The sequence below is a fragment of the Asparagus officinalis genome, chromosome 4 (genome assembly GCF_001876935.1).
Source record: "Asparagus officinalis chromosome 4, Aspof.V1, whole genome shotgun sequence".
Lineage (NCBI taxonomy): Eukaryota > Viridiplantae > Streptophyta > Magnoliopsida > Asparagales > Asparagaceae > Asparagus > Asparagus officinalis.
Window position 1 is genome coordinate 26,448,087 of NC_033797.1, and position 11,944 is coordinate 26,460,030.

General features: G+C 38.6%; 3 protein-coding genes and 1 long non-coding RNA gene across 4 annotated transcripts in view; all 4 read right to left on the reverse strand.

Moving 5' to 3' along the window:
• The window catches only part of LOC109837023 (syntaxin-41-like), a 6,393-nt gene extending 2,679 nt beyond the window's left edge, over positions 1 to 3,714 (reverse strand). Inside the window, exons 1-4 of the mRNA XM_020405103.1 lie at positions 3,316 to 3,714; positions 949 to 1,225; positions 700 to 792; positions 515 to 595 (exon numbers count right to left, since the gene is read on the reverse strand). Of these exons, the coding sequence (XP_020260692.1) occupies positions 515 to 595; positions 700 to 792; positions 949 to 1,225; positions 3,316 to 3,533 (669 nt within the window). The 5' untranslated portion in view covers positions 3,534 to 3,714. The remainder of the gene's footprint in view (positions 1 to 514; positions 596 to 699; positions 793 to 948; positions 1,226 to 3,315) is intronic.
• LOC109838018 lies at positions 7,879 to 8,229 on the reverse strand. Its single transcript, XR_002246546.1, has 3 exons — positions 8,199 to 8,229; positions 8,031 to 8,091; positions 7,879 to 7,922 (listed from the first exon to the last, which is right to left on the reverse strand). It is a non-coding gene; the product is annotated as an uncharacterized LOC109838018 (long non-coding RNA).
• Positions 9,113 to 10,689, reverse strand: LOC109837024 (calcium-dependent protein kinase 14-like). The gene is made up of 6 exons (XM_020405104.1): positions 10,556 to 10,689; positions 10,444 to 10,492; positions 9,914 to 10,081; positions 9,697 to 9,824; positions 9,502 to 9,601; positions 9,113 to 9,347 (listed from the first exon to the last, which is right to left on the reverse strand). Exons 1-6 carry the CDS (start codon positions 10,648 to 10,650, stop codon positions 9,198 to 9,200), a joined length of 690 nt encoding a protein of 229 aa, XP_020260693.1. The 5' UTR covers positions 10,651 to 10,689; the 3' UTR covers positions 9,113 to 9,197.
• LOC109838383 (GEM-like protein 1) lies at positions 10,760 to 11,910 on the reverse strand. The gene is made up of 3 exons (XM_020406831.1): positions 11,649 to 11,910; positions 11,427 to 11,510; positions 10,760 to 10,833 (listed from the first exon to the last, which is right to left on the reverse strand). The coding sequence occupies exons 1-3, from the start codon at positions 11,908 to 11,910 to the stop codon at positions 10,760 to 10,762; spliced, it is 420 nt and encodes a 139-aa protein (XP_020262420.1).

Below are 11,944 nucleotides of genomic sequence, written 5' to 3' on the forward strand. Positions count from 1 at the left end.
CACAATAATTTGAGAAAGGGGAGCAGCCCTATTACTGAATTTCACAATAATTTGAAAAAAAGGGGAGCAGCCCTATTACTGAGGGATATTTCAAAGAAATTACCACTCACATGCCTTGCGCGTGCTGATCCTAACAGTTCCTTCAAAGGTAAGGGGTTCAGTAATCAAAAGATAATGGCAGGGTGTTTCATAATAAGTGGCTGGGTTTCATAATAATTATCCAAAAAATTATAAAGAGGCAAAGGTACAGAAAGACTCTGAAAACCAAGTCAGTCCAGAATATTATCATGCTATACCTGGTTAGGAACATGTTTTATACCCTAAAATACCATTATAGTTACAAAACATTTTTTCAACCAGAGAATGATTTTGCATGATCGTACAACATCAACATATTGCATAATCCTACCAAGGAAGAATTCATAAAATATAAATTGACAAGCTTGAGGAAAACAGCCTTGAAAATATCATTATTGTTTACTTGAAATGCATAAGGGAGAAAAAACTAGCATACCACATCAACAAAATCATCATCATCATCCAGCCTAGATTTCTGTCCATTCCGATTCATCTCCAAGTCAATACCATCTTGTCCCTGAATAAATGTGCATTGCATAGTAACTATACAAAGTGATGAAACAATACAACGCAACCTAAAAAACAAGCACCCCTAGATTAATCACAGGGAAAACCACATACCTCCTCCTTTTGCTGTCTAAGGCGCTTTAAGTAAGCAGATTGCTTTTTGCGAAGTTCCACTGAAAGATTCTGAAGATCAGTAGCCAGTGATCTCTGCAAGAGGAAATATTCATATGAAACAATTGTCTAGGAAATATGTTACAAAATTCACCAGCTTCTAATATTGATCAATAAATTCTCCAGCCCCTTGTATTTTGCTGTATCACATGAACCGAGGAAACCTCAAATGAATAGAAACATGAAGTATACCTGAACATTTTTCTGAACATTCAAATCTTCTGAAGTACCAGTTGAAGAAAGTTTCTTTAGTCTTTTCTCTGACCTCCTTAACAAATGTGTAATCTCTTGTGTTAGAGTTTCAATTGCATGTTGTTCCTCCTTTCCATCTCCAAATGAAGGCATTAAAGCTTTTGCATGAGCCTTCACTAACTCTGACATTTTCTTCTGAGCACGTTGTATATCTACACCTATTTCTTCAGAAACATCCACCCAAGCTGGAGGTAAACCAACTGTGAGTGCGCCTCTACTGCAGGTGCCAAAAGATAAAAGAATCATAAATGATGCAGTACTGTAAAAGAAAATAATAAAGAGGAAAGACGATGATATAAGGAATTGTTCACAACAATTAAGGAGAATAATTAAGTAAAGTAAATGATAATTATCATTAACAACTACATCGACAACAACAACACGGTAAAGTTAATACTCGACAAAATTGTGATATGTAAGCCCTGATTTATATTTAGAAGGGATCCATGCCACTAGATAACAACCTATGTTGCATGGGTACGGGTACGGGTACGGGACACAACAAATTTGTAAAAGGTACGGTACGGGGACACAGCTATATAAATCTTTATATACACGTACATTATATATTGGAATTAATATTTCGTATGAGAACAAGAATGAGAATTCAATTTACTATAACATTTTATGTTTCTTTTATTATGTGGATTATAAATTGGAAAATAACTAGATTTTGAACTAGACATCCAAACGACCCTTCAAAATCACAATTTGGAACCTGGTCTATGTCCAACTACCTTCAAGAAGTGGATGCAAAGTGTAGGATATATGTCCAGAAAAATGTATGACAACAGTTTTAAGTTAAAACATGTATCGCATAATTGAGTATATGCCCGACTAAATGTATGCATATATGCAATAAGTGTCCGAGAAGTTTGTGTATGTGTATGTGTACATGTCCATTACGAGTATAACTTCAAATTAGAAGTACCCAAGTAACATATCAATATATCATGATATAAGCTCTCGGTTTGGAGTTCCTAGATAAGGAAAATAACGACATAAAAAGGGCTCGACACAAACCTGACTAGAGCAGCATGCAGTAAGTCAAACTTACCTTGTCAGGTTATACAATTAATACTGTTGAAACCTATGAGCAACCTCAAAATATCGAGACTAATAAAACATCACCGAAATAAAAAGATGGTCAGTTTTCCTGGGGAATTATATCCAACTCTGAGGCTGGGGATTTATACTCAGCACTGAGGCACACCATAACCAAAGATCCAAGTTAAACCCATTCCCTTTAGGTTGCTTTTTTGTACTCCAAATGCAATTCACATGCAGTGTCGTATATTTAGTAATTTAACCCAAGCATGTTGCATTACCATGTTTGGTACAAATCAAACATTCCTGTGCGTGTAGTATTCTTTTATTGATAATAGAAAAAATCCGGATCACCCTGAACATGCATCTTCTACACTATGGTTGAGGTGGTAAAGGCTAGCTGACAATGGCAGTGATGGCTACAAAGGTGATAGTTATGACAACAACCACAAGAAATCTCAGGACCCATCTATTGAGGTTTTCACATGATATTAAAACAAGAACAAACATGTTTCTAAATGCGGCGCAAAATCTGATATTAGATATTTAAAATAGTCACCCTCTTTCTTTGAATTATATAAGGTCCCTTCTATTTAGCAGATCAAGTCCATGGAATCGTCGGATGCCTCCTGACATTCACCATGCTTTTCACAGTCAATTAGGAAGCTAACCCAATAAGGTGTATGTTGTTCATGGTAGAACATTAGATCTATCAACAGTTTCATATCAAGCAACAAAGAGAAAAAGCAAATATATGATGGTAATTGTCTTATAATGCTTCACGTGACAATCAAATTTCTCCAAACAGAAATTGATTTCATATATGAGGTCATGTTGTTGGGAATCATTCGGCACTCCAAGAAGTAGTTATGTGAACATCAAAATAAAAACTTTTCAGCTATTTATAACTTATTGGTGTCAAACATTATGTTTTCTGAAGATGATTTAAAACATTACAACAAGATCTTTAGTTCCGATGAGATATATAACTTGAGTTGACAAATTATTCCTTTATTTGGGTGTCCAAAGCTATACATAGTCTGTTTAACTCGTAAGTATGCAAGTATGCATGAATAAATAAGTACATTATTTTATTTCCTGCAACATAACTACTCATCCATATAAACCAACCCAAAGTGATGTGATCCATCATAAATTTTAGCTGAATTCAGTCTAGATCCACAACACCAATCAATTTCAGAACCATGAAACCTAAAAATCATGAAAATTATAATTTTTAAAAAGACTCAAAATTCAAACCTTGAGCTGCCGGGATCTTCAGTACTAAGAGGAGCATAGGACCGATTCGGTTTCGGATGCAACAGCGAAGTGCTCACCAATTCGATCACAGGCCCGTTCCCTGACCTCGACGTCGACGGTCCAGATTGAGACTGAAGTGACGACACGGACGGAACCCTAACGCTCCGAAGCGCATCGCGATATTTTCTGAACAAGTGAGTCCGATTCCTCGTCGCCATTGAAGAAAAGTACTAAAATCTCCCCAAAATCTAATAGAATTGGGTGCTATTAGCGTAAGATTTGGCTCATAGTAGAAGAATCTAGGGTTTCATTGCCGGCGTAAGATCAGGCGGCGATGACCGAGATTCGAGGATTCCGATGAGGAAGAAAAGTTTCCGCTCGTAACTCGAGAAAAGAAACTGTAAATGGGCCAATATCCTTGGAATTAATACAGTTCGGAACTACCTTTGTATTTAATTGTGGGGCCCAGCTCATCGGTCTAACTGCCACTTGCCTTGGGCTTAAGACATGGGCCGTACCTAAAAAAACATGAGAAGAGGTTTAAGTATGTGAGATTGTGATTACGTGGGTGTGTTTGGCAATTCGATGTGTTTGTTTTTGTTGTGTTTTTTAGAAAAACACCATGCCATGGTGTTTTTTTTTCAAACATATTTTAAAAACACCATTTATAGTTATTATTTATAAAGCGGCGGCGGCGACGGGCAGGCGCGAGTGCTGGAGACGACGACGGGCGGGTGGTGACGACGACCGGCGATGGGGGGCGGCCGATGGGGGGCGGCGGGGGACGGGCGGGCGACGGGCAGGCGGTGGCCGGCGACCAGCCGACGGGCGACGGCGACGATGACCGTCGCGTCGTGGGCGCGGGCGGATCGCGACCGCCGACAGGAGAACAGGCGGGCGGCGACGGCGACCAGCCGACTGGGCGACGACCGTCGGCGGCGGCAGTGAGCCGACCGGGCAGGCGGCGGCTGACGGGCGATAGGCGAGCGCCAGGACGGACGGCGGCGGCGCGGCGGCGGCCGTATGACGGTCGGCGCGGCGATGGGCGGACGGCGGCCCGACGACAGGTCAACAGCGACAGTGGCGGCGGCGCGGCGAACCAGCGGCCGGGGCGGTCGACAGGCTTAGATTGGAAACGGAATCTCAAATACCTTTTTGGTGTTTTGAGAAAATGTTTGAAATTTTTTGATTTTGTAAAAGGGTCAAGTCAAAAAACGTCCCGGTTGCCAAACGCGTTGTATTGTTTTTGTTGAATAACCAAAAACAGAAACGCAAAAAACGCCAACGGTTGCCAACGCTCTGGCCGGCAAGCCAAACCCTTGTGATGAATCTCAAGAAGAGTAGATGTTGTTTTCATCATATTAAAGTATTGATTATTTAGTGTCTGTCTAGTTTAAAAGTAGAATTGAGTTGCAAACTAAAAGGAGGGGCAACCACATCTCTCTCCGTCGTCTCTCGTCTCTCTCTCTCATCTCTCTCTGCTCGTTCTCTCCCCGCCCCCTCTACTCGTCTGCTATATATATATATATATATATATATATATATATTATATATACGAAGAGAGAGAGAGAAAGAGAGAGCAGAGATTAAATGGGTATCCTTGTCATAGGAGGGGATTTCCTCCTTGACGCCTCTAAAATCACATGATTGAGCGATATTGTGGATGATCCGCTCCGTTGAACTTGATCTACATATTCTAAAACCCCAATACACCAAGTTTGGGGTGAACCCGTTGTCGTTTGACCCTTCATCCACTCGTATCAATTTTAACGGTTTTGAATGAATAGAACTTTTCACATGGCTCGATGGAGGGTCAAACGACGACGGATTCACCCCAAACTTGGTGTGTTGGGGTTTTAGACTATGTAAATCAAGTTCAACGGAGCGGATCATCCACAATGTCGCTCAATCATGTGATTTTAGAGGCGTCAAGGAGGAAATGCTCTCCTATGACAAGGATACCCATTAATCACACACACACACACACACACACACACACACACACACACACACATATATATATACTAGTTGGATTGCACGTGCAATGCACGTGGTAAATTTTTAAATAAATTTCATTAGCAAACAAATATCATGTCAGAACAGAATATGTTCCAAGAGTAATATAACAGGACCAACCACCACGAGCAACAAATGAGAAACATATTCATATACACACCAACATAGCAATTAATGTCATGTACACTTCAGCTTCACCAGCCAAAAAATTCATGGAACGGCTTAAGGATGAAAGGCATTGTGGCAAGAGCCGCCTGCAAGCAACATAGTTCGTTCAACTGTCTGATATGTGTTGACAGTAAAATGATAGTTACTTCCATGTAACAATATGAAAGGATGAAAGGCATATGTTTATATTAATGAACAAAATCTGGTACTAAGAAAGTTAACTTAAAGCACATGTCCAGATAAGCTGTATTGATATATAGTGTGAACCGAGTAGCATAAACTATAACATATTGGCATTTAAGGCTATGGAAGGCAAGTGCATATTGCAGAGTACAACCTTCAAGATGGTGACATAAGGATATGATATCACATTCAACCTTTCAAAGTTCAATACGTATCACCTACCTTTAAAATAATGTGGCCAACCTCCTATGAAGTGTATAACCAAATACTTAAATTTTCTACTTCATTGTTTTGTTGACCCAAATTAACTGTTGAAACTTCAGCATATGTATGATGTTTTCTGTCTCCATTTACAAGAATATCCAAAAAGAAAAAAAAAAGAAAAAAACTAAAATTGTTTAGAACAAAAGCATACCATCTAGTTATTTCTTGTTAAAGGCAAACTTTCCAGCAAACTAATATTATGCACCCTTGGAAAATGAACTACATTAACACTGGGGGTGCTTATAAGTATATTAACTTCTTTATGTTCGAGTGGAATGTATTGGCACTGGCTCGAGGAGACTTATATGAAAAATTCTCAGCACCAAGATATAGTTCCTTTTGGCCCATGTAGATTCATTTCATATCTCCTGAATCAATAATCTTAATCTAAAAATTCCGTATCATAAAAACCAACTTCAATCCATAGGATAAATTTCCTACTATTTTTTATAGATAAATTGTGACATCATGAAAATACATTTCAGAAAAATTAGATACACAACAGAAGCAGGAAGATAGTCATTAGGCATATCAAGGATTTGACTTGAATGAACTGAATTTATGTTCTGATGGATTTACTTTTAACCAATGAAATACTAAAAATTCAAATACCCCTGCTTATTATTATATTTGTACCCAATTTCGTTAGAACCCCATATGAATTTATCTCAGGCAAGTACATGCCATAACAGGTAATGTGACTTTTGCTAGAACAAAATGTGTTACCCAGCCATGGTATCTATCCTCTAGAAGATATATGTACTCAACTGAAATTGGTTTTTACAATGTGCTATGAACTTATTTAATAAATAATCAGTCTTCAAAAAATATGACAAATAATCTATAATGTATGCATTCCCGCAAAAGTTATCTAGAAAAGAATCTATAATGACTAACATGATTAAAATAAAATAATTTTTTCTGCGGTTAAACAAAACCTTGCTAAAAAGAAGAAAGTGAAGAAAGATACAAAACATAGATCACTTAGACACTTACTGCAACTGTACATGCAACCAGTCTTGGCTTCTCTCTGTAGTCCTGAGACACGAACACAAGGATGAAAACACCAACATACCACAGAATTGCAGCCAGAAAGAAACCAGCTAAGAACCTTCACACAGTTATCAGATTTATAACAGTGACCACATTCAGTTTTAAATAGGTCATGGAAGAAGGACCAAAAGGAAAGAAGCATAAAGCTACACAAACATGTACCAACATGTCAACTGTATAGGTTAAAAGGTGCACATTAGGGTCATTAAGGACTTCATACTTAGTCTTAAAACCCATTTTCAAGGTATGATCTTAAATAAATCATGGGTTCAAACTAAGATGATAAAGATAAAGACACACGGGCACGGGCACGGGCACGACACGACGAACTAAAACATACGTTTCTCATCTAAAAAGTGATTTCTTTGATACATGCAATAAACATAGTATCAAATCGATATCTCTTAATGCTGATATGAATTTATTGAATTGCAAACCAAGGAACGAGTTTCTATGTATAAATAGGCACTTCAAAAAAAAAAAATTAAATCAACCACAAATAATAATAGAAACTGCAATCTATATTGCATCATTAAACAACTAAACAGAAGATCAAAATTTATAATCAATAAGCATTTGATCTAAGCATTAACAACAAAGAATTCACCAGATCTAAATAGAAGAAGAAATCCAAACCCTTTGATATGTACACAACAATTTCCACTCTGTTGTTTCATGTCCAGAACATACAAATCCTCTGCAAACAAACCAGCTGGACTGATTCCACCCTAAATTTCGTCGATTTAGTGATAATTAATTACGAAAAGCCCCCATATTTCGAATCTATGTGTTTCCATAAATAAATAAGCACGATACAAAAGATAATTAATAACTTCCTATGTACCTGAATTACAACCATTGTTCCCTCAGCTATTATTACATGAGCAGCTCTCAGAGATGGAGGCTCTCCAAGAGGAGTGAGCCTGAAATCATCACACGGTAACAAAATCAGTAATTATTACTTACACATTCCATCTCCAATACATTAACCTAATTCATTAAAAAGAACACACTTCTTCCAAAAACCTTACCTTGACCACTTATTTGTTAGCACATCATAACAATGAACATCAGCTGTAGCTCCTGCTAAACCTGCAAAATCCAATAAAAACAACATAATTTAACAAAAATTTTCAACTTTTATCAATTCAAAGATCTAGGGTTTAATCTTCATATCAGAATCTAGAGTTTGAACTTACGGATTCCAGCGCTCCTCGCTGATGAAGGCAGTTTTGCGTTATTTCCTTCAAGAGCAGTTGCTCCGCCAAACAAAATAAGCCGAGGGCCAACATAAGCAGCGGTCCCCTCCTCCCCGACGGCAGCAGTTGCTCCGCCAAACAAAATAAGCCGAGGGCCAACATAAGCAGCGGTCCCCTCCTCCCCGACGGCAGCAACGGTCGTTAACGTGTGCCCGCACCTTGATATACAACAAAATACAACATTGCCGACGAAACAAAAACGTCGGCAAAAGTTTAAAAAACGTCGGGAAAAATCTTTCCTGACGCGAAATGCAACGTCGCTAACGTGTCGCCAAAAGTGCGTCAAGGAAAGTATTTGGCGACGCAAATACACTGCGTCGCCAAAAGTACACTTTTGGCGACGCGTCATGCGTCGGGAAAAGTATATCTTTTAGCGACGCATAATATTTTGCGTCGGCAAAAGTGTACTTTTGGCGACGCATACAGCGTCGGCAAAAGCTATGCGTCGGCAAAAGTATAGCTTTTAGCGACGCAAAATTGTTCGTCGCTAAAAACTATACTTTTGGCGACGCAAGTTAACGTCGGCCAAAGTTTAGCTTTTAGCGACGCAGAATAAAGCGTCGCTAAAAACTATACCTTTGGCGACGTAAGATAGCGTCGCTAAAAGATATTATTTTTGACGACGCAATCTAGCGTCGGCAAATGTATTTTTTTTAGTCGGTAAAAAGTATATTTTTATTGACACTAATTTGCATCGCTAGAAGTAATATCTTTTCTGTCAACTACACTAAACCTGAACATCCACAACAAATTTGCTCCAATTCACATCAACAAAGAAACCAAACATCAAATTATACTCCAAACAAGTTGCATATTAACAGCTAAAATAATATCGGTGCTTATTTTCACAATCATTAAAATGAAACAAATAATAACATTAGTAAATAAATTTAAACACAATTCTATTAAACAAATAACAAGTGTTTGACACATGTTTTATTAACAAATCCAACAATCATGATTAAGTAGACTTGAACAATAAAGACTACAGAGAACCCATGTCTTATCAACGTTGCAAGCCTTTCCTTCGTCACGTCTCTGGCTTCTTCTTCCCACCTTCACCATCCATCTCCAACTTTTGTTGTGTAGCTGCAATGGAAAGAAATGTACTCAGTAAGGCAAATAAAAAGTTAAAATCAAACACAAAAAAGAGTATCATAACGTGAAAAATACCCTACAAAAAATTTAATATAAAGTTTGAAAAAATTACAGACATGAAGTTTTAGTACACATGTATGCATACATTATCAGAATCAGCGTCTAAGATGATATCCTTAATGTTCCCTCCATCATACAAGCCCTTCTCCTTAAGCGCCTGCTCGAGATCTTCAATCGTGATAAAACTGTATATATACATACATACACAACATATTCGAACAAATTCTAAACCATTAAAGTAGAAAAAACCAATAATTACAGAAAAATTATCGTCACATACCCACTATTATCCTTGTCGAAATACTGAAACGCTGTATACAAATGTTCTTCTCTATCCATTCTATTCATGTGCATCGTCGCGGTGATGAACTCTTCGTAGTCTATCGTTCCATTTCCATCTGCGTCGGCCTGTAATAAATTCAAACACACAAAAGCTTTTAGCCTAGAGTTGTATATATATACCTGTGAATTTTTATGCATACTATTGCAATGCTTACAGCTTCCATTAGTTGTTTAACTTCCATTTCTGACAGTTTTGTTCCTTGCTTTGTGAGACCTTGTTTTAGTTCTTCGAGTGTTATAGTTCCACTGTTATCGGTGTCCATGCCCTTGAACATCTCTTTTAGTCCTCTTATTTCTTCTTCTGATAAACATCCAGCTATTACCTGCACAATTGCGAAATTAGTTTACAGATTTTTTTCCAGCTCGAAGTCAGATCAGCCCGTAATGTTTTACCTCGGAAACCTAATATTTTCAAGTCTATTCGAGTCCTCATGGAGGTTTTCCACTCTAAACATGGACAAAAAACACTATTCTGTTGAGGGTAAAATGTGAATGTTTCTCGCGGCAAACCGCCATAAGGACTCAGTAGACTGGAAACAACAACTCCAAGAGCTTAATGCGTTAAAAATATTAGGTTATGGGCTTCTTAGAAATGTTGGCTGAACGTTAGGGGCTGATCCTACTTCGAGGTCGATTATTGTAAATTTATATGCATTGAAGTTTGTTTGTAGTAAATGTGGCCTACTCTTAATGCAGCTTTCTTGAATTTGTTCATCGCCCTGAACTGCTTCAGTCTGCCAAGTACAACATTATCAAGAGGTGTATCTGGTGCTTCTCCATAATGTATGCAATCTTACCTATGTTCATTGAGGCCGTGTATAATCACCAGAATAGCCCTGCAAAACCAAAAGGAAAAACAAAACAAATGTTGGTTGATACTTTTGTCCAGCATCTAAGAAAAAATCAGCAAAAAAAAAAGTACCTAAGAAGTAAGAACTTACAGAAGTACTACAAAAACATTTTATTAGCTAAAGAAATGATTCAGACTTCCGCCTAGTGGATCATACAAAACCATATAAGAATGGATCCTCTCCAACAAATACATTATAAACTCCTGCCTCTGCCTCCTTTCGACCTGAAGTTTTCAAATCAAAAATGAGAAATTATAAGAGAAATCACCTAGTGCATTTGAGACATTTTGATCCAGATAAAGAGAATGGAGGGGAAGCACATTAGAGTGTAAGGAGGAGCAAACCACAGGAAGGAGAAAAAAGGGGAACATGGAGTAAGCTGCGACCAAGCACAAGGCGATCTCTTAGTGTAAACCAATGTCTCAACTAACCTATCAATTGATCATAGATAAAGAACATCATGATGATGTCTTTTCTTTACATGCATCAATTCTGCCTATTATCATAAAGGAAATTGTCTTCGTATCATTCATAAGCCAAAAGCATAGAATATTTTTCTGTCCGCAGGTAAATTGCAACTATAACCAACCGCACCAAGTGCGATACTACAAGCTTACACCACAAAATTGCATCCATGAAGCGCCAAAAGTACACTGATCAAGAAATCTAGTAATCAGATTGCATGTAAAAACAATTCAGTTAATCTTGACCTAGAAATACAGAACAAACTAAGCCCATCATCAAGTTCTACAATTAACCATTAAAAAAAATCCAGAGAAATCACGAATAAACTATCTCAAGGGCAGATAATACTCACAGTGTTGCCAAACGTTGCCAGCCAAATCCTCGGTCTTCTTCGCTGCTTCCCCCATCTTCCCCCACCTCCCGAGCGCATCTTTTACTGCCCCAACAGGATCCAATCACAGTTTCAACACTCAATCAAACGTAAACCCCTAAATTAAAAACCAATCACAAAAAATATCCTAACAGGCCGATTCAATCAAAGATCTGAAATTAAAGAGATCGCAAAGGGGCTCACTCTTCGAGGAGGATGAAGCGGCGGCGGGAGAGGGAGTGACGTATGGGTTGGACTCCGGCGGCATGGTGGTCGCCTGGTAATCACCAGCGGTTGCGGATCTCGCCGCCGTGTCCGTCGCCGGAGGGGGAGGAGCCACGTCAGCGGGGTCGAGCTTAGGGTAGGGAGCGTAGTCCGCAGAGTGAGAGTGCTGGTCGCCGCTGGGCTCGGTTTTGGCCTGGACAATTTTAACGGGTTGATCAGCGACAGCGGCGGAGGGTTCCATGATTTTGAAAGGGAAGAGGGGATGTCTTCTCTTC

Excerpts from the sequence above, each read along its gene's own strand:
- LOC109837024 (XM_020405104.1), bottom strand. The coding sequence starts at position 10,650 with ATGCTGGACAAAAGTATCAACCAACATTTGTTTTGTTTTTCCTTTTGG. Across the intron at positions 10,493-10,555 it reads CACGGCCTCAATGAACATAG|ACTGAAGCAGTTCAGGGCGA; the intron begins GTAAGATTGCAT and ends TGTACTTGGCAG. Across the intron at positions 9,602-9,696 it reads TTCGACAAGGATAATAGTGG|TTTTATCACGATTGAAGATC; the intron begins GTATGTGACGAT and ends GTATATATACAG.
- LOC109838383 (XM_020406831.1), bottom strand. The coding sequence starts at position 11,910 with ATGGAACCCTCCGCCGCTGTCGCTGATCAACCCGTTAAAATTGTCCAG. Across the intron at positions 11,511-11,648 it reads CGCTTCATCCTCCTCGAAGA|TAAAAGATGCGCTCGGGAGG; the intron begins GTGAGCCCCTTT and ends CTGTTGGGGCAG. Across the intron at positions 10,834-11,426 it reads TGGCAACGTTTGGCAACACT|GTCGAAAGGAGGCAGAGGCA; the intron begins GTGAGTATTATC and ends TGAAAACTTCAG.